General features: G+C 44.6%; 2 protein-coding genes across 6 annotated transcripts; one reads left to right on the forward strand and one right to left on the reverse strand.

The window, feature by feature from the left end:
- Positions 1-3,531: 3,531 nt before the first annotated feature.
- On the forward strand, positions 3,532-8,537 carry LOC116653219 (uncharacterized). Its single transcript, XM_085542513.1, has 6 exons — positions 3,532-3,617; positions 4,113-4,842; positions 5,199-5,351; positions 5,799-6,104; positions 7,591-7,800; positions 8,301-8,537. Exons 1-6 carry the CDS (start codon positions 3,568-3,570, stop codon positions 8,535-8,537), a joined length of 1,686 nt encoding a protein of 561 aa, XP_085398639.1. The 5' UTR covers positions 3,532-3,567.
- A 2,170-nt stretch (positions 8,538-10,707) lies between these two features.
- LOC107311494 (sulfotransferase 6B1-like) lies at positions 10,708-16,666 on the reverse strand. 5 transcript variants are annotated; one of them, XR_014943940.1, is made up of 7 exons: positions 16,389-16,666; positions 14,627-14,772; positions 13,960-14,049; positions 13,138-13,264; positions 12,343-12,720; positions 12,093-12,249; positions 10,708-11,037 (listed from the first exon to the last, which is right to left on the reverse strand). XR_014943940.1 is itself a non-coding variant. In XM_015858021.3 (7 exons), exons 1-7 carry the CDS (start codon positions 16,588-16,590, stop codon positions 10,907-10,909), a joined length of 948 nt encoding a protein of 315 aa, XP_015713507.1. In that variant the 5' UTR covers positions 16,591-16,666; the 3' UTR covers positions 10,708-10,906. The 5 variants fall into 5 exon arrangements, 2 of the variants coding, with proteins under 2 accessions (XP_015713507.1, XP_085397491.1); XM_015858021.3 differs by having other exon boundaries at positions 12,626-12,720; XM_085541365.1 differs by lacking the exon at positions 16,389-16,666 and adding an exon at positions 14,896-15,164 and having other exon boundaries at positions 12,626-12,720.
- Positions 16,667-20,367: the final 3,701 nt, after the last annotated feature.

The following is a 20,367-nucleotide window of genomic DNA, read 5'->3' on the forward strand; positions in this document are numbered from 1 at the left end:
TTTGTACGTCAGTATGCACTGTACTTGCTTATCAGTGCTCCTTAATCCACCATGCTCCACTTGTGTAAGATGTGCATATCAGATACCTAAAATTGCTGATAAGTAGGGAAACAGCATTGAACAGTTTCAGTACAAAACTTTTCAAGATGAGGGTCTTCAGCTTGATAAAGATGGGGCTCTGTTGCCGTGTGATAAAAAGATCATCCTATAATGCAATGTTGGTTTGCATCACCCATTTCCTTTCTAACAAAATACGCTGTCCACATACAATTTCTAGATTTATGTTTATATTTATACATACACCTATGTTTATGACACGATTGTCTTTTTCTTTAAGTTCTCTGACATCATCAAAAGCTACTTTTTCTACAATGAAAGCAAACAAACAAACAAACAAACCAAAATTGACATTTTCCTGGCAATTCCTGGGGCTTTTATAATGCCTTTGCCTTGGGCTGCACTGACACCTAGTGTTCATATCCTTAGAGCAAGAATAGCCTGCAGCTTTGATGGATTTTGAGTATTTTCCTATTATTACACAATTACATGGGTATATGGGTCCCCTCACCTTGTCAGTCATGGAACTGGGCCGAACCGGCCCATAAACCATTGACAAAATGCTACTGAGCCAGGTCTCGGGCTGTCTCTGTCCATGACTGAGTTCACAGAAATTGCCTTTTCCTGAATTACAGAAATTTATGACTTGTGTAATTCAAAGTGGCAATTGTTATTTGGTACCTGTGAGAAGATCTGGTAAGAGAAGTGTTCCCTACTCATTTATTGTTCTAAAGCACAACACAACTATGTAAGCAACAAACTATTGTTTACAGTCTTAACCAAATTAGAAACAGTAGCTCTGCAAAATGGCTATGTGGAAAATAAAAGATGAGCAGGTTTACTCTTTAAATGGCTTGAGTTCTGCTTCCCTCTAGGCTTATAATACTTTTGTTTCTCCAGGGCTAATTGTTTATCCTTTCTGTGCCAATTCTCCTACCCATAAACTGAGGATAATAATGCACCCATGCTGTGAAGCTAACTTTGTGTAACAATATTTACAGAGATCCATGAAATCTTCCATGAGCACCACAGATGTTCGAATTTATGTAGTATGCATTAAACATTATATTATTTGGCAGCATTCCTTTAGATTGTCACACTTTGGCCTGTTAGAACTTCATTTGTGCTGTGGAGAGGAATCACCACACAGAACATCTGGAGATGAAACCACATCCACGATGTTCTTTCTCAGCTCTTGGCTGAACAGGCTGTACAAATGGCAGGTTCCAGCTATGGAATTACATCTGACAGACACTGAGGGTACAAGTCTGACTTGGAGGAAACTGGTCTCACCCTCTATCAAACACCTGTTTTAAGTGCTTCGGATATATAAAACTATGCATTTTCTGTCATGTAATTATATATAAGAAATTAGATGTGAATATGATCTTTCTTCACATACACCCTGTGGTATGAGATTGAAAATGAGACCAATCACGGCTGATATTTTATGTTTTCCATCAATACAGCAGAACCACTTGATTTTGGTGACAACAATAGCACAGAAGAGAGTCTGCACATTTGTTCTTGGCACAGGAAATCGTGTTCACATGTTGCACAGAACAACATGGGAGAATATATCCAAAAGCCTCTCCAACAATTATTTTTGCAGAGCACCCATCAGAGTGAGTGCCTATGTTGCTTGTTCACAGCTATCTTGAGGGCAAAAATAGGAAAGGTGAACAAAGGTATATTGAATACATAGTGAGGCTTGTAAAAATGGTTCATCTGTTACTGCTATGCTTGACGAATCTTCAAAAGGAAAGCACCCCTTTTCTTTTCCCCTTTAAGGATATTTAAAACTACCTGAATATTTATCAAGATGTATTTAGCAAGTTATTTCATACATGCGTTCCTTTTGCTATGGAACTCCATTTATCATTTATCACACCACTTCTTATATTTTGCATTTTTTCACATTTTGTATGGCTTACCCTAGCAATAAATAAAGAACCAAGCATTTGTTCATTTTGGGAAGTACCACCTGGTTTGAGTTTAGTCAGGAGGAGAAGGACCACCTTCCCATGTAATGGTATTGAGGTAGCTCAAAGCAACAGGCTGGTGGTTTCTCTCCTCCCACAGCAGCCCCAACAGAACTCTTAGTCTCACTCAAAACTCAGCTCACAGTTGGGCTCCTCATTCCCACTTACACTGTGCCTAGATCTGGAAAGCTGTTCGTAATTTTTGCCCTCTGGTGTCCCTTTCAGAACATTGCAGCAAACGAGTTAAGACCACGGAGAAATGAGAGTCATATTTGCACAATTCACTATCTCTGGACTGAGAACTTGAGTAGCCACTTTAATGAGATAGATCAAGTACTAGATCAGATTACCCACAGCCCCATCCAACCTGGCCTTAAACACCTCCAGGGACAGGGCATCCACAGCCTCTCTGGGCAACTGCTCAGGAACCTTACCACTCTCTCTCTGAAGAGTTAATGTTCCGGTTCTATGGACTGCCTATTTGGAGCATTTTGGTTCTCGGAGGGGAGGAGAGGAGTGGCATCCCCAAGAGAACTTCGCGGGCAGAGGAAGAAGGGCAGAGCTCCTGGCTGCAGAGCCGCCTCTATTCTGCTCGTGGAGTTTCCATTTTCGCGGCGATAAAGCACGTGGCTCCCTCTGCTACCATTAGACTTCGGCTTTGCACTCTTTCATTTTGTTTGGTTTAGTTGGATTTAGTAATGAGAATTCCTCTTCAGATGGTTGTCGCTGTTGTTTTTCTTTCCCTTTTCTTTTAAACTCATCTACCGTCTCCCTGCGCTCCCTCACCCCCTCTCCCGAGGCACGGGCCCAGGCTGTGGCGGAATAAACAGTTAACATCGCTTTCTTCCCAGCTAGAGACCTTGCTCCCTTGTGTGTGGCACTGCCTTTCTCTTCCCTGAGCATGGCTCTTTACTCTTTTCCCACTACCACTGCTGGAGTCTCTAGAAGGGAGCAGAAAGGATGTAAACATGCCTGGAAGGGATGCTTAAGGGACTCCAGTCATCCCTAAAGGGGAAAGGGAGGACGCTGGAATGCTGTGGGAAGGAATAAAGGGGATGTACATGTGAACTAAGGGGATAAGGGTGAATCGGTGCTTGAAGCCAGGGTAGTAGAGAAGGCATGAAGACACACTGCAGGGAATGGAGGGGCGCTGTGTGACAGCAGTACAAGAGGTTTGGAGCAGCAACCTTGGAAATTCTGTACTCCTGGAGGTATGTGAGGAGTTGCTTCCTTTGGACACACTGCCTTGTTAAATACATACATTTTACGAACACATGTGCCCCTCCGTCTGCCCCAAGGGCCTTACAAAGGGAACAATGGAACAGCTAGCCCTGGCAACTGGTAGTTCACATCAATAGTTACTAAGCCTTTCATGACATCATAAAGCACTCAGCAGAACTGGGGCCCCACAAGCACAGTGTCTGCTGGTGCAGATGCTGGTGCTGTTGCTAGTACTAGTACTGGTGCTGGTGCAGGTATTGGTAGTGGCAGTGTTGGCACTGGTGGTAGTGCCCAGTCCTGATAGATCATGGAGAAAATCCAGAAGTTTTTCTGGAGATCAAAAAAGACACGGAGAAGGTATGTGCCTGCTGGTTCCTGTTCTCAGGGGCACTCAGGTGTGCTTAAAAGCCTGGCAAAATCAGCACATGTCCTAATGATGGCGGCTCAGCCCACAGGTGAATTTGGCCTCCCTGCACATAGCCCATCCTTTACATATATACTTCCCAGAATGACTGGACAACTGTTATAGACATTTCTTCCTCTCCAATCACCATCTCCATCTCCTGCCTCCATTGGCCAGTATCAGCTGGAAGCAGAAAGGCTGCCTGGGGCTACTGTGGACTGTCAGCACTCCAGGCAGTAAAGCGTGACGTGTCTCTCATAGTAGTCTTGCTATGAGGAAGAGCTTGCTGATAAACCGTAGCATACAGGAAAATAACATTTAAGTATCTACTAGAAAGTGTGTGCTGCTCTCTCCCAGTTTGCGGTCAGTCTGAAACAGGTGGCCAAGAAAGGGCTGTTAGGAGCGTAATAGGCAGCGTGTGCAACTGAATGTGCCTTCTGTCTTTGTAGGTGCATTGCTTGTGTGTACCCCATGGACACAGAGCAGGAATGTGTGGGAGAATGCCCTTTGGAATATAAAGTCAAACAGGTGACGGTCTTCTTCTGGATTTATAAAATGCTTGCCACTGCATCCTCTTTTGAGCCGATTTCCTTAAGTATTGACAGTTTTTATTCTTTACAGTTTTTATTCTTTAACTTTGAACAGGCAGAGGACAGCACAGATGGAATACAAGCAGCAATTTCTGCCCTACTCAATCTCTCCAACACAGATGGAGCAGCAGCTGCAACTTCTGCCCCACTCAGCCTCATTGAAGCCTTTGAAAGTCACTCGTGCTCAGCAAGTGATGCTGAGCAGGATTTTAAGAGACAACTTAAGCAATGGCCTTCCTGCATAGAAAACCTCTCTGGGAACATCTCTGAGTTGCAAAAGAGCAACCATTCCTTGTCTCAGCAGCAGAAAAAATCCAATAGAAAAGCTCATAGGCAAAGTAGACAAATGGAGCAATGGGAAGAAATACTTCGGGAGAAGACATGGGTTTTAGAAGCAACAGAAAAAGTACCTTTCCAGGCCCAGAAGCAGGCAAAGGAATGTTGTGCTTCACACCTTGCAAAAGGTGATCTGAGAAAAGAAACTGCAGAGAAGGAAGTTCTACAGGAACAAGTGGCCCAGCTCCAGCGTGAAAACCTTTCACTCTGTCAGCAGCTGGAAGACATGCAGAGGACCAACCAGGAAGGAGCGGTGAGTGATGTCTTTAAACATGCGACAAAGTAGAAGAAAAGGTCAGGTGGACACTGAAGTGGAGCAGCTCCCAAAGTCATCTGGTGCTTCTAGAATTTACCAGCTATGAGCTACCTGTAGGGGAGGCCATCCCTTGAGTTGCCTCTCCTTTGTTCCCTTTCTGCTGCCATTTGGCGAGTGGCAAATCCCAGCTCTACACCCCTCTGAGGGTCGGGCGATTCTCCTCTACCACCTTTCTCCCCTTTGCAGTTCACTCAGAAAAATGATCTAAGTATAGGAACCAGTAAGCGAAAAGAAAAATGCAGGCTTCAGTTGTATACCATTTACTTCACACTCGTGCACCATTGTTTCTCTAGAGAACAGTTGGACAGCTGCAACAAGAGCTTGCTGAGGCTGTCACAAAGCAGCAGATTGCAGAAGCATCCCTGAAAACTTCTGCTGACTTACATGGTGTACTGAGGAAAGAAAACAACAAATTGCAAGAGGATTTGGTCAAGGCTAATTCCAAGGTATGCAACATCTGTGAATATGTTTGTATGGGTGAAGTTGTTAATTTCCTCCAATGAGTGAAAGGGAAGAAATCAGCTGCGAGCAAACATAGTGACGTATCCACCAATTAACCCGACTTATCCTGGGACCTCGACTGTCTGGGAGAGAGACACAAACATGGATGCCATGATGTCTTCTCTCAATTTATTGCTGCATCACACTCCTTATATACCATCCTAAGTCCCGCGCAGACGTGTACACTTGCTACGCAAAACCCGATGCACGCGAGAGAACCTATACACACACCTGCCTAAACCCCCTGCCCACTAACTCTTAACCTACAGGCCTAACTCAGCTATTCTAGAACACTCCATCTACTCAGAACTACTGTATGCACTCATAAATCCTTGCAAAGACAACTTAGCACCCCAACACATAGGATGTTGTTGTTTTTCCACTGCATACAGGTGCATGACCTTTCTGAGCAGCTGGAGGTAGAACACGCAAAGTTGCTGCTGCAAAGAAGGGCAAATGAGGCTCTGCGAGTGAAGGAGGCTGTTCTCAAGCAGCGCTTAGAGGCTGTGGTGGCAGATTATAAAACATCAGCACAGGTTAAAAAGAAGCATGTAGAAAAATTGCAAGTGACACTTGCCGATAATTTCAGAAAACAGTCGATGTCAGAAAAATCTCTGAAGCTTTCTGAAGATTACTGCCATTACCTGGAGAAAGACATCTTGATAATGAAGAAAGACTTTGACAGGGCTAATGCCAAGGTATGCAATGCCTGTGAGCGTGTTGGCATAGGTTAAGCTGTTCTTTTCACCTAAACAGTGCAAGAGAAGAAATAATCTGAAAACAAGTGCAGGACACGTTTGTCTGAAAGCAATAAAAGTTGTATCACTGTTAATGATGGTTTTCCAGATGAGAGCATAATCTGATCTGAAACATCAGCAAAGCTAGCTGCTTTCAGTCACAAGAAAGAGGCAATCCCAAGCCACAAAGAGTCAGTGGAAGCTCTTACTCGGGCCCTAGAGTACGTTACTCTCCTTGCCTCCTCCCCTTTCATTTCACAGAATACAAGTAGCTTCTCAGGGAGCTCATCTTCAGGCCGAGGGGCAAAGCAGTGTTTGGAGAACAGTATCCAGAGAAGGAAGAATCACAGAATCACAGAATTGTAGGGGTTGGAAGGGACCTCTAGAGATCAAGTCCAACCCCCCTGCCAAAGCAGGTTCCCTACACCATGTCACACAGGTAGGTGTCCAGGCGGGTCTTGAATATCTCCAGAGAAGGAGACTCCACCACCTCCCTGGGCAGCCTGTTCCAGTGCTCCGTCACCCTCACTGTGAAGAAGTTCTTGCGCACATTTGTGCGGAACTTCCTATGCTGAAGTTTCAGCCCATTACCCCTAATCCTGTCCCCATGCACTACTGAAAAGAGACCAACCTCACCACTATGGGCCCCACACCTCTGGTATTTATAGACCTGGATCAAAGAATGCAGCAGCTTGTCCTCCTTTGAGGCTCACTGCTGTTCTGATGCCTTTCTCCATGTTGTGACATCACAAGGCATGCCCCCACAGTGTCTCAGAGTTCAGCTGCTCTATTTGCTCTCTCGGCATAAAAAAGAGATCTTTGTTTCCTGTTAGTGGTGTTCTTGAGAAACAAAAGCACCTTCCTGCATCTTCCTCCATGCTGGGAAGACATTGGCAGAAGCGTGTGCAGATGTGAAGGGGCCAGCCAGGTTTGAAGTGAACATGCTGGCAGAGAACAGGACCACTCTTCTTGTCCCCTGCCTGCTGGTGCTGCTATAATTCAGGATGAAAGTATCAGCGCCTGCTGTCTTCCTCCCCTAGAAACGCAATTTCAGCTCGGGAGATGGGTAACACACAAACCACTTGCACTGACTCTTGCTGAGACAGAACCCATTCTCTACCTTTTCTACTAGCTGTCTCTAGGGAGGTCTGTGGCAGGAGCATTAGTTCACAGGCATAGGAGTTGCATAATTCTTGTGAAGGAGTCAAGTGCTTTTGCCATGGAGCCATTCTGGAAAGAAGGGTAGAGACTGCAGCAGTCTTCTCACCACAGATTAGAAAGTCATGCTTGCTTTGGAGAAAACATGCCTCTTCTCGTTGGCAAAAAATACAGCCTCAGTGGATTAAGCTAGGGCCTCCATCAACACATACATCTGAATGAGTTCCCAGCATGTGGGGATTTTAGAGCACTCTGACTAAGGGAGATTGTTTTTTTCTGCTGCATACAGGTGTTTGAACTTTCCATAGAGCTGGAGATAGAACGGCAAAAGTCACTGCAGCTAGAAATGACAACTCGGGCGCTGCAAGACCTGGTTGACCAATATCGCCCACAGGCCACTGCAGCGGGCTGTAGCCCATTCTCACAGAATGGGGGGTGGCACGAAGAAAGAGCTCCAAAAGAAATGGGGCAAAAGCAAGAGCCCAGCCTCTTTGTGCCGGTAACCTGATGTGCTCTTTCTGTCTCTATCCACACCACGTTGATTTGTTGCTGTGCTCATTGCTTTTAGGTATTTTCTGTTAGATGTTTAATTCTCATTGTTAGTACAGTGCCTCTGGCTTCCTTGTAGGGAAGCTGGGGAGCTGAAGAGAGATGTGTGAAATTGCCTCTGCGTGTGTCATGTGATCTTGGTGCATAAGAAGTATGCAGCCTTTTTCTCATCCCCTTCCATATACAGATGGAGGTGGCTTAATACTAACTTTCACGGAAAAAAAAAGCAGAAGGAGCAGGTGTGTTTCTTTATGAGGTAAAAATAAAGCAAAGACGTTCAGTCATTTCTGACTTCTCTCATGAGTGTTGATGGTAGGGAGGAAGCATGGTTCCTTCACTGAGCAGGGCTATCTTGTTTCCATTGGATATGGGAACTGGCTGCAAGGGCACACGGAGGTGACACGGTCTGTCTCTTCCTGTTTCATCAAGTTGCATTGTCTTCTGATGCAGGCAGCCTCTCAGAGAAGGCTAGAGGAGATCAATGCTGAAGAAGCAATGTTTAGAAAGCAGCAGAGACAGAGAATTGCAGCTCTTATATCAGAAATGGAGGGAGCCCAAAGCATGCATCAGGAGAGCTTGTGGCAAAAAGCACACTGGAAAGCAGAACTAGACCTGTCAGAAAAACTGTTCCTCATGGGTGAGGACATTAGAAGAAGCCTTGCTTCTTCTAATAAATCTTCTAAATAAATAGGTAAGAGCCAATCTTTTGTTCCTTTTCTTGGTGGTGGTGGTGGCTGTTGTCATTTGGTTGGTTGGTTGGCTTTCTCTCAAATAATAGAATATTCCTCTTCTTGCCATGGTTGTTCCATCCAACATCCGTGTCTTGGTTCCAGTCCACATGATGGATGCCCGTTCAAGGCAGAATACTCCTCACAAGAGTATACTTTGATCCCTCCTGTTCCTGAGGACTGTTTTCCCTTTCTGATTTTGAAGTTAGAGAAAAAAATATAGTTCTCATGTAAGAATTAGTAGCCTTCTCCTCTTTCCTTACCCATTGCAGAAAAGAATTACTACTATGAGACAGAAATAATCCTTGCAGCCTTGGTCATGACAGTGCCACTTCAGTTTGATTTTTCACTGGAAAGAGAGAAACAGTCCTGTGTTCTTACTACCTTGTGGGAAAAGTCCTATAAGTACAGCACCGTTTGGAAGCATGAGAAGCAGAACATCTGGCTAACAAACTCAGATGCCTACTTCCCTAAATCTATGACCCTATTAGCCTGGAGAACAGCCCTGTGACAATGTGAACAGCAGTTCTCGCACCCTTCTGCCCTTTTTGTAAAGCTAATGAGAGGCCAACAGAAGCCAAGGACAAAGGCCTCAGGATGCCCAATAAGAAATTTCTCCATCACAAGGCCAATGACTCAGGGCAACATCAACAGAAAACAGAGAAGAGGACCTATAAGCAGCTTTACCTTCTGTTCTTCAATTGACAGGTCTTTCAGAGATGGGATTATTCCCCATGTGTAGGCTGTCAGATTTCCTCTGCCACCTTCAGAAAGCCTATTTATAACAGTTTGTGAAAAGGGTTTACTCATTTTTAAGCCACAACCCTCCATGCTGAGGGTTCAGGGTTTTACCTGAAAGATGCAGTCTCGTTTCAGGGTCCAAAACCTCATTTTAGGATAATTGATGATTCCTTAGTTTTAGTAATTACTTTCTTGGTTACTGGTTGTTCTGATTTTAGTCTCAGTCATGTTCCCATTAAAACTTTTCTTGGAGAATGAGGCTGAGCATAGCTCCTCTCCTTGATGGCTCCTTTTGACAGTGTGTTTCTTACTCCTCATGACAATCAACAAAGCCAAGTACAAGCTCTTGCATGTGGGTTGCAGGATCCCTCAACAATACAAGATGAGGGATGGAAGGACAGGGGACAGCTCTGCCAAAAAGGATTTGGGGTACTGGTAGATGGCAAACTGGACATGAGCCAGCAATGTTCACAGAACATTGCATGTATTCACAGAACATGTACATATACACAGAATATATATGTATATATATATTTATTTATGCACACATATATATACATATATACACACAGGACTGTGTATAGATTCCATCTGCAATACTCCTCTATCACTTGCGGGAGAAAGTTATCAGTGCATTCCAGGAACCTCTTGAATCTCTTATCCAGAGGTTCTCTTGCCCCTCCAACAACAATTGCAAATGTTTGTTTGAGGTAATTACTTTGCTACACTAGGACTGCAAATGTAGAATTTCCATTCACTGTTATAATTCTCCCTTCTTTTCAAAGCTTCCCTTAGATACCTGCCACCTTCCTAACTCCACATCTAACATCATCATTCATTACAGAACTCATAACCTAATGTTATTGTCTCAGTGAACTAAAAGGGGTGTCACAGTCCTGTAGAACCTCCACATCCCATGATTTACATGCCCTAGAGCAGTGGATCAGGCAGGGTCATATGAAAGAAGGGATGTTAAGAGGTAAGCAAGGAATGGATTTTCAGGATTGGTCCTTTTATGCAAGAGAAGTCTGAGTGAGAAAAGGCAGGTAAATCCTTTTGACAGGCTGAGCAGCATTGGCAAAGATGCTGCTGATCAGCAAAGGATTTCAAGTTTTTCAGTATGAACCCAACTGAGATGCATGAGAGAGCCTATGGGTTTTTAAAGTCAAGATGACAAAGAGCCTGTACCACACGGAACCACCTCTAGGGCCTGTGCTTGTGGCCACAGCCTTATGGTGTTAGACCATCTGAGCCCAAAACACAGGCATACTTCTGGTGACAGCATGTGCTTTCTGTTTCAGGCCACAATGCAGCCACAACAGGACACCTTCTTGAGTCTTACAATGCCTGTGATCCTTCTGTCTTCCAGAAGGATGTCAGGGGCTTGCTGAAAGAATGCAAACATTTTATTTGGTTACAACAAGCAAGGCCCCATGTCCAGAACAAGTCCGAGAATCACAGCCCAAACATTTAAGAGATACAAGCCTGATATCTGAGGGGTTTCTATCTTTTCTAATGGCAACTGGCCATCTTTGGTGAATTATCTCTGGGGAAGAACTTGCTGCAGTACTGATCCTTTGCTCATTTTCAGATCTTGCAGTATACATCATATTTAATCTTCGTTGCCAGAATTGTTCCCCCTATGCATTCTTCAAATTTTTGGTCCATTTCTTCATTCTGAACTTCAGAGAAGACATCTCTCCAGCTTCCAACAACCCCTGTGTGCAACAAGAAGTAACAAGGACTGAAGGTAGCTTCTCCTGAGAGAGAACAGTATATAGGCAGCAGTGAGGCAGACTCATGGCATCTGTAAGGTTGGATAGATCTGATTTATGTCTCTGAGAGGCCTGATTGCCTAAAAGAAGCAAAGTAGTAGACCTCATTTGCAAATGCCTCCCTCTGAAGGGACAAGTTATTTGGGGCAGTAGGGTAGACAGTAAAGAGGAATGACGAAGGAAAGGGGCAAAAGCAAGCCCATGCCCACAGCAGTCAGAAATCAGAAACTTTTGAGCAGTGGGGAGCTGCTGGGCTGCTAGAGCTGCAGCCCTAGCCTTACATCTGAGTAAATATCCCTACAATCACTGCTGAGCCATCCACTGAGAGAAACCATATTGAGACTGTTTCTCAGCTCTCACTCAGATTGTAACAGTATGATGCCCAGGAGGCCAACAGAGCAGTAAACATGAGGTTCAAGAGATCCTTCCTGAACTACCACACCTTGTCCAAAAAAGGATTTTCATGAAGTGACACATACAGTCAGAAAAGTCTAAAAGGCTGCCTGCAGCTCTGCTCCAAAGATAGAAATGGTTAGGGGTCCTTTCTCCACACATCACACCAACTCATTCTTCTTACTCTCCTGATCCACAATCAGCCTCATCTCACAAGTCATAAGCAAAAGCAACACCAGCATCTATCCATAAAGAGGAACCACTGGACCCAAGCAAATTTGGTGCATATTTGTTGACATGACCTACTCCACTGTTAGCCTCCACCTGTACATCTCACTTGCCTAAATATCTGGCATTATTGCCACAAGGAAACAGCAACATGGAAGCAATGTTTGAGAGCCTTAAGTGTGGACAGCTGAGTCACCTCATTACACTACTCAAAAATGACCCCAAAATCCTGTCAATGGCAGAAGCATGTTGTACAAGATGCCACGAAATAGACCTCATCCACATCTGCCCTTCCCAACCAGCCCAGCAACCTCATGGCTAAGTGACCACTCAGAAGGTGACTCTAGAAGAGAGATCCTCCATTTGCAAAGACTTACCCGTGCGAAAGAGGATGTCCCCAAATATACCATGGGTTTCTTTGGACTTCTCCTTCATAGCTTGGAAACTGGTCTTCTTGGCTATCTTGGAAAACTCTTCCTCACTCAGGGAGAATCCAAAGAAAGCAGCGATCTTCTTCATTCCCAGTACCGGGTTCTAAATAAAGGAACATTGCAAAGAAGTGAAGTCAGAAGACTTTGTGGCTATGTTATAAAGCCAGCAGAGAAAGAATCTCTTCCACAGCCTCACCATGGAATTCTGACAGCTCTCACAGAGGGAGAACCCACTCATGGTGGCCTCAGATTCAAGGCCTTTTCTTCTATCCCAAAAGCAACTGATTCAGATATGAGTCTTTCCACACATAAGCAAACATTTCATGGGCCTCCTCAGGGGTGTAAGTAGCTCAGAAAACTTGCTCTTCTACAGGCTCAGACAGGATTGATTCAATAGCTTTTTCTTCCCCATAGTCCCTACGCATTTCAGGAAAATTGCACAGCATGCCCATCAAGGAGAGCTGGTTTAGATGCCACACCTCTTTCAGTTCCTCATAGCTAATGATCATCATCCTCTTGTGATCGATGTGTTTGTTCCATTCCATTAAGTGGTCAAAGTAGGATCCCCAGGTCACTGCAGATAAAGAAAAGAGGCATATCTGTGTAGGATATCCACCAAAACAGGCTGACTCAGAGGAGTCATCCTAGACAGCTGTCTAAGCATGGCACTGGGATGGTGAAATGGGGACTGGGTAACATTTGTTGAGTGCAATGAAGGATCCTCCAGCTATGGCCACTGGATAGCACTGAACCTCCAGCTTTATTGAAAGAATGGAAAGATCAGGCTCAGTCTTTGTCACAATCTTACTATTCTGAATCTGACACAAAAGAAATTCAGATTCTCTGGTATACCCCTTTACAGCCATAATATGAACCTATCCTCTTGTCCTGAATGTTTTGGGAAAATATATTGGATTAGGATTCCCAAGCACAGGGATCTATGCATGCCCGTCAGGTGAAGAGGAATTCCAGAGGATGCAAGGCAAAGTACATTTCCCATTCATGAAAGCTGCAAAGTATTCATCCCAGGTAGCAAAGGAGGGCAGCACTGGCATTTTGTTGTAAAAGTGGTAATAGGAGACAGCTGTGTCTTTGGGATTCCGAACCAGCAGAAGGATCTGCAGAAGGAAAACAGATTATTTGGTTGTGATTTGATTTGACTGACCAAAACATATTCTTCTCAGCATATCACATGTTCACAACCAAGCACCACACAGTGATAGGCCAGTTTAATTCCTCTTGTTTAATAAGAAATCAGGACCTTTGCAGACAATTTGTGAGCTTAAAGATAAAAAGAAATAGCTTTTTAATGATACCCTTGGGACTCAGCTTTGACCTAGCTCAGATCCAAAGAAATGAGCTCAAGGTCTCCACACCAGGAGACACACAAGCAAGTTGTAGGTGCGCGCATGCTTTTCTCTGCAGCAGTTCTCATCAAAGACCATCTTAGCCTCAGCCCTTCCTGGGTTTTCCACAGGTACCCATATCATAAAGGCAAGTTAAAGTAGATGCGATAAGTACTTGCTGTACTCAGTTTCCTGGTACAGATTTGGAAGCTTGTTTTTGAGATCTTAAAGGCAATAACATCCAGCTGCAAACCCACTGGCTGAAAATACTTGAGTCAGCAAAGATACTGGCTTTGGAGAGCATTTTTATACCCTCAACACACAGCACCCTCCCTCTTCATTGTTGGAAACGCACCTATGCACTGACCAGCCTAAATTAAAGTGCAAAAAACCCATCTCATTCAGGCAGACGAAAACTAACTTGAGGTGGAAATACTTCTGCAGCATGGTGCAAAGAAAAGACTCACCTTAGCCTCCCCTTGGAGAAGGGATGGGGGCAGGAAACGAGGTGCCAGATGAGTTAGCATGATTCTTCGGGAAGGCAGCTTCTTCATCCTCTTTAAAGCAAGTAGTAGAGATGGGATAGAACAGAATCATAGAATTACTCAGGTTGGAAAAGACCTCGAAGATCATCAAGTCCAACCACAGCCTAACCATAGTACCCTAACTCTAACAACCCTCTGCTAAATCATATCCCTGAGCACCACATCCAAACGGCTCTTAAACACAACCAGGGATGGTGATTCAACCACCTCCCTGGGGAGCCTATTCCCGTACATAACTACCCTTTCTGTAAAGAAGTGTTTCCTAACATCCAACCTAAACTTACTTTGGCACAACTTGAAGCCATGGCGCAACTTGACGCCATAGATAATAGAAGTAACTTACTCAGGAATCATAGTTAATAAGGGGAGATCAGAGAAGGATCTTTTCCCCTGGAAAATCCCAGGGACATGCTGATGGTGTTGGTTTCTACAAGCCTCTGCCACAAAGCACCATGTCACATGAGACAGGCTTGAGAGTACAATATCCATGAGAAAGAGCTTACTGATAAGATACTGATAGGGCCATTGATTTTCAACTGTTACTGCCCATAGAAAGAGTATTGCCAATGCTTTTTCAGTAACTGCTCACCTCAAATACTCCAGGATCTCCAAACTCTAGACGTGGAAAAATCTGTAGCTCCTTTTCAGCATTTATTCTCTCTTTCATTTCTTCTTCTGTATATTTAGCATCTGTTGATTCTATCTCTTTCACCATTTGTTCAAGCCAGTTGGTTCCTGAAACAATAAAGACTCCAATGACAAATTAAGTCCAGGCTGCACATCTGCACTTTTTCCTGTCAACTGGGTGGCAGGATATACTGTCAAGCTGGTTCACATCTATGAACCAGTGCACCTTACCCTTTCAACATATGGACAGTAACAATCAGGACATGCCAAGATCCAAGAGGAACAGAACTGTCAGCCAAATGTGGAATGCTACCCAGCTCGCTTCAGGAACACATCCCATCCCTCAGAGGTAACAGAAGCAGACCTCTATTGCTATTTCCAGCTCTGACACTCCTTTGTCATCTCCGAATACTCGTAAAGAAAATAACAGCAGTATTGTTCCAAGCATAGGGCTGTTCTTTCACAGCACTGCCTTTGGGAGCACCCTGTTCCCTCCTCCTGACTAGTTTCAGTTCTCAGTTTCATCACAGCCAACAAATTTTGGCCTCATTCCCAGTCTCCCAGAAGGTAGGAGAAGGATTCATTGACCAAATCAAAAGCCCATCAAGGTATGTCATTAACTTTGCACTAGGCTCAGCTGTATTGACTTCTGCAGCCTGGCACAGGTGGTATATGAAGCAGGCACTGAGTTTTAAGATCCTAATCTCAGTTTTCATTTTACATCTTCTGGGATACATAACTGGACATTTTTGCTTGTACACAGTTCTACAAGCTGCACACAAAGAGGATGTTATAAACATCACCAACTCTACTTTCTGCATTTGATCTGTTAAGATATCTCTGTGAAGTGACTAAGGACAAACAGAAAGGAAACCAAAATGCCTGTGTGAAAGGGAAAAGAAAAAAATCAAGTATCCTAGTAGCATTTATGCCTTTCCATCCAGTTAGATACATGGGAATCACTTGTATTCTGTAATGCAGTAAGTCTATGGGAAGAATAGTTTTTCTACCTTCATTTCTAGAAAACAGTCCCTGTATTGCCTTTGTAGCAAGTGGGGTAACAACATACTGTCCTGCATTAGCAAGACTATCAAACAAGACTGTATTACCAAGTTAGAAAATCAAGAAATGTAGTTATTCTGTTTTAATCCAACACTGGTAATTTCACCATTTGTATACAGTGCGCAATCATGCACTGAAGTACAAGAGATTTTAAGTATCCAGGGAGGAGCCTGCTTAAAGCTGCTGAAATCACCAGGACCTGAAGTAAATGAAACACATCTTACTACAGTCTTCCTTTACCAGAGGTAATAGCGAATATGCAGCTAACTCTTCTGAGAATAAGCTAAGACAATAGGAGAATGTTAAAATCACAAGGGGATGCCTGCACTCACAAAAGTTACATAAACCAAAACACTATAGTGGGAGAGCTCTACAATAGTTTTTCAGAGAGGAGGTAGATCTCCACCGTCAATGTTTTAAAATTTCTGGATAAAATCTTGAGTACCCACACCTGAATTTGGTGGCTAGGTCTTTCCACAGCTTTGCACAGGAGGTTAGATTAGATCACCTCCAAAGACGCTTTGCAGCTTAATCTCATGATCATATGGAAACTGATGCCACCCTAAGTTTTCCTCAGGTATTACAGCTGTGTTAAATGATGGTATACACTCCAGGATTACAGCATAGTGCAGCTGACTATTTATCAAGCAAACATCACTCACCTGTTTTAGGATAGCCTACTAGAATCACATCATCACTTCTGGTTTCAAAGGATTTCAGAGCTTCCAAAGTTTCTGGACTGGTAACTGTAGCAGGATACAGAATACCATCATAGGAAAACAGCAGATCTTCTGAGGGAGTCTTATCACTCTCCGAAAAACAGTGTTCTACAATTTCAATGAGTCTTTCCCTATTTCTGCTCATGCTTATAATCCTCTGAAACTTTTCTCAAGCAGAGCTACAAGCTGTCTTTTCACAGTGCAGGAGAACTTTATACTGTGCATTAGGGAAGTGGAAAGGACATTCACTCAGAAACAGTTATACATGTCATTGATTAACTCAACTTGAACTGTTATCTCCTTTCAGAATTACAGGTCAGGAGACAAATAGCAGTGACACGGAGTCTCTGCCATGCCTGAAAATACCAAGAATCTTCAGTCAATCATTGTAACTTTATCATGCATTATGTGATATATTCAGAGCTAAGGACAAGTACCACCTAAGTCATACTTATATTACAGGTGGTGCAGTGGTAGGAATGCCGCTTGCAACACCACAAGCCCGGGTTCGAATCCCCCCAGTGGCGCAAGTGGTAGAAGTGCTGCTCTGCTACACAGGAGGCTCGAATCCTGGGGGTTGGACTCGATGATCTCTAAGGTCACTTCCAACCCGCACGAGACTATGATACTATGATGATTACTTACATACATGATTAAATAACCACATCTGAGACTTTTACTTCACCATTTCCTACAGGAGGATTGCTTTTGTGTGCAACTCAAATACTTTGGCTCTACAATTACATTAATCAAATTCATCTGTATGACATGAATTCAGTTTCCTCCTACATCTGTCCATAATTTAATCTTTGGGTGAAATTGTTATTACATGGGGGAAAATTACTTGAATTCTGGCTGATGCCTCTTCAGAATACAATGACTAATAAGATGGAAAAATAAGTATCTCCACAAGTTCTTATGAATTGTTTATCTGGTAGTTTCAGTTCTCTGCCCCAGTCTCAAGATATAAAAGTTAAATAACTTAAAATAAAATAATATACACATACTAGTTTGTCCACCAGATTGTTGAAAATAATATTGAATATAACCAGGAATTTCCAATAAGGGATATTGCTTTAATTGTCCTCCCAGATTTGCAGTAATCCAGTACACACAGCTAGACCTTGAACACACTGTTGCAACTAACTTCATGACAGCCATGCAAACAACTGCAAATATTGCTGCTGATGCCCTGGTTCTGGATGCTTATCACTGTTTCTAAGAACCCAAATCTACTCTCATTACTTTAATTCTTAAAACCCATTTGTAAATTATAATCTGTGATGGATCATAGAATCATAGAATCACAAGGTTGGAAAGGACCTTTAAGATTATCTAGTCCAACCGTCCTCCCTTTACCATACCTACAGGAAACCCCTAAACCATGTCTCCTAGCTCCCTATCCAGGCGCTTCTTGAACACTGCCAGGGATGTCGACTCCACCACCTCCCTGGGCAGCTATTCCAGTGCCTGACCACTCTCAGAGAAAAAAGGTTCCTTCGTATGTTCAGCCTAAACCTCTTCTGATACAACATGTGGCCATCTCCTCGGGTCCTGTTTGTTGCCTGTCAGAAGAGGCCAAGCTCCTCCTCATCACAACCTCCCTTCAGGAAATTTTAGAGTGCAATGAGGTCTCCCCTGAGCCTCCTCCTTTCCAGGCTAAACAAACCCAGCTCCGTGAGCCGCTCCTCACAAGACTTGTGCTCCAGACCCCTCACAAGTTTTGTTGCCCTTCTCTGGACACGTTCCAGGGCCTCAATGTCTTTCTTGTAGTGAGAAGCCCAAAACTGAACACAATATTTGAGATGCGGCCTCACCAGAGCTGAGTACAGAGGGATGATCACCTCTCTGCTCCTGCTGGCCACACTATTTCTTATACAGGCAAGGATGCTGTTGGCCTTCTTGGCCACCTGGGCACACTGTCAGCTCATGTTCAGCCGAGCATCGATCAACACCCCCCAGGTCCCTTTCCTCTTCACAGTCATCCAGTCACTCTGCCCCAAGCCTATAGCGCTGCAAGGTGTTATTGTGGCCAAGTGCAGGACCCGGCACTTGGCCTTGTTGAACTTCATCCCATTAACCTCAGCCCATCATCCTCCAGGTGTCCCCAGATGTCCTAAATAAATGGCTGTGGTTAAGGGCATGTTTTCAGCAGGCCATTTGGGCATGCATTCACAGAATCACAGAATCACAGAATTATCAAGGTTGGAAAAGACCTAGAAGATCATCTAGTCCAACCATTACCAATACTTCCTGGCTAAATTATATTCCTCAACACCACATCCAAACGTTTCTTGAACACTCCCACGGTCAGTGACTCCACCACCTCCCTGGGCAGTGCATTCCAATGCCTGACTACCCTTTCCGAGAAGTAATACCTCCTAATGTCCAGCCTGAATCTCCCCTGGCGCAGCTTAAAACCATTCCCTCTAGTTCTATCACTGATTACACGAGAGAAGAGGCCAACCCCCAGCTCACTACAACCTCCCTTCAGGAAGTTATAGAGAGCTATAAGGTCTCCCCTGAGCCTCCTCTTCTCCAGGCTGAACAATCACAGCTCCCTCAGCCGCTCCTCATAAGGCCTGTGCTCCAGACCCCTCACCAGCTTCGTAGCCCTCCTCTGAACACGTTCCAGGGCTGCAATGTCTTTCTTGCAGTGAGGGGCACAAAACTGAACACAGTACTCGAGGTGCGGCCGCACCAATGCCGAGTACAGGGGGACAATTACCTCCCTGTTCCTGCTAGTAACACTGTTGTTGATGCAAGCCAGGATGCCGTTGTCCTTCTTGGCCACCCGGGCACACTGTTGGCTCATGTTCAGCCAAGCATCAATCAGTACCCCCAGATCCGTTTCCTCAACACAGTCCTCTAGCCACTCCGCCCCAAGCCTATAGTGCTGCCTGGGGTTGTTGTGGCCAAAGTGCAGAACCCGGCATTTGGTCTTGTTGAACCTCATCCCATTGGCTTCTGCCCAGTTCACCAGCCTATCCAGATCCCTCTGCAGGGCCTCTCTACCCTCAGGCAGATCGACCCTCCCTGCCAATTTGGTGTCATCCGCGAACTTACTGAGGGCACACTCAATGCCCTCATCCAAGTCATCAATAAAGATGTTGAAGAGGACAGGTCCCAGCACCGACCCCTGGGGAACACCACTCATGACTGGTCTCCAACTGGATTTAACGCCATTTATCACCACTCTCTGGGCCCGGCCCTCCAGCCAGCTCCTTACCCAGCCGAGAGTGTACTCATCCAAGCCACGGGCTGCCAGCTTTTGCAGGAGAATAGCATGGGAGACAGTGTCGAAGGCTTTGCTGAAGTCTAAGTAGACCACATCAATAGCATTTCCTTCATCTATCAGACAGGTCACAGGATCGTAGAATGAGATCAGATTGGTCAAGCAGGACCTGCCCTTCATGAACCCATGCTGGCTACGTCTGATCTCCTGGTCATCCCACACCTGCCGTGTGATCTCCCTCAAGACAATCCATTCCATTACCTTCCCTGGCACCGAGGTCAGACTAACAGGCCTGTAGTTCCCCGGATCCTCCTTACAACCTTTCTTGTAAATGGGAGTCACGTTAGCAAACCTCCAGTCTTCCAGGACCTTACCTGTTAACAGAGAGCGCTGAAAGATAACGGAAAGCGGCTCAGCGATCACCTCCACCAGTTCCTTCAGCACTTTCGGGTGAATCTCATCCGGACCCATGGACTTGTGACAGTCCAGTTGGAGTAGTAATTCCCTGACCGATTCTTCAAGAATCACAGGGGGTTCAGTCTGCTCTCCAGCCGAGACTACCAAGTCAGAGCATGGGGAGCCCTGGGAACAACCAAGATGACTTTTAAAGACAGACATAAAGAAGGCATTCAGAACCTCTGCCTTATCCTCTGTGATCACATTCCCAGCCTCGTCCAGTAAAGAATG

Source organism: Coturnix japonica, chromosome 3 (assembly GCF_054131305.1).
Source record: "Coturnix japonica strain WE chromosome 3, WE-NBRP24, whole genome shotgun sequence".
NCBI lineage: Eukaryota > Metazoa > Chordata > Aves > Galliformes > Phasianidae > Coturnix > Coturnix japonica.

Excerpts from the sequence above, each read along its gene's own strand:
- LOC116653219 (XM_085542513.1), top strand. The coding sequence starts at position 3,568 with ATGGAGAAAATCCAGAAGTTTTTCTGGAGATCAAAAAAGACACGGAGA. Across the intron at positions 4,843-5,198 it reads GGACCAACCAGGAAGGAGCG|AGAACAGTTGGACAGCTGCA; the intron begins GTGAGTGATGTC and ends TTGTTTCTCTAG. Across the intron at positions 5,352-5,798 it reads TGGTCAAGGCTAATTCCAAG|GTGCATGACCTTTCTGAGCA; the intron begins GTATGCAACATC and ends CACTGCATACAG.
- LOC107311494 (XM_015858021.3), bottom strand. The coding sequence starts at position 16,590 with ATGAGCAGAAATAGGGAAAGACTCATTGAAATTGTAGAACACTGTTTT. Across the intron at positions 13,265-13,959 it reads TTCTCCAAGGGGAGGCTAAG|ATCCTTCTGCTGGTTCGGAA; the intron begins GTGAGTCTTTTC and ends TTCCTTCTGCAG. Across the intron at positions 12,250-12,625 it reads GCTATGAGGAACTGAAAGAG|AACCCGGTACTGGGAATGAA; the intron begins GTGTGGCATCTA and ends TCCTTTATTTAG.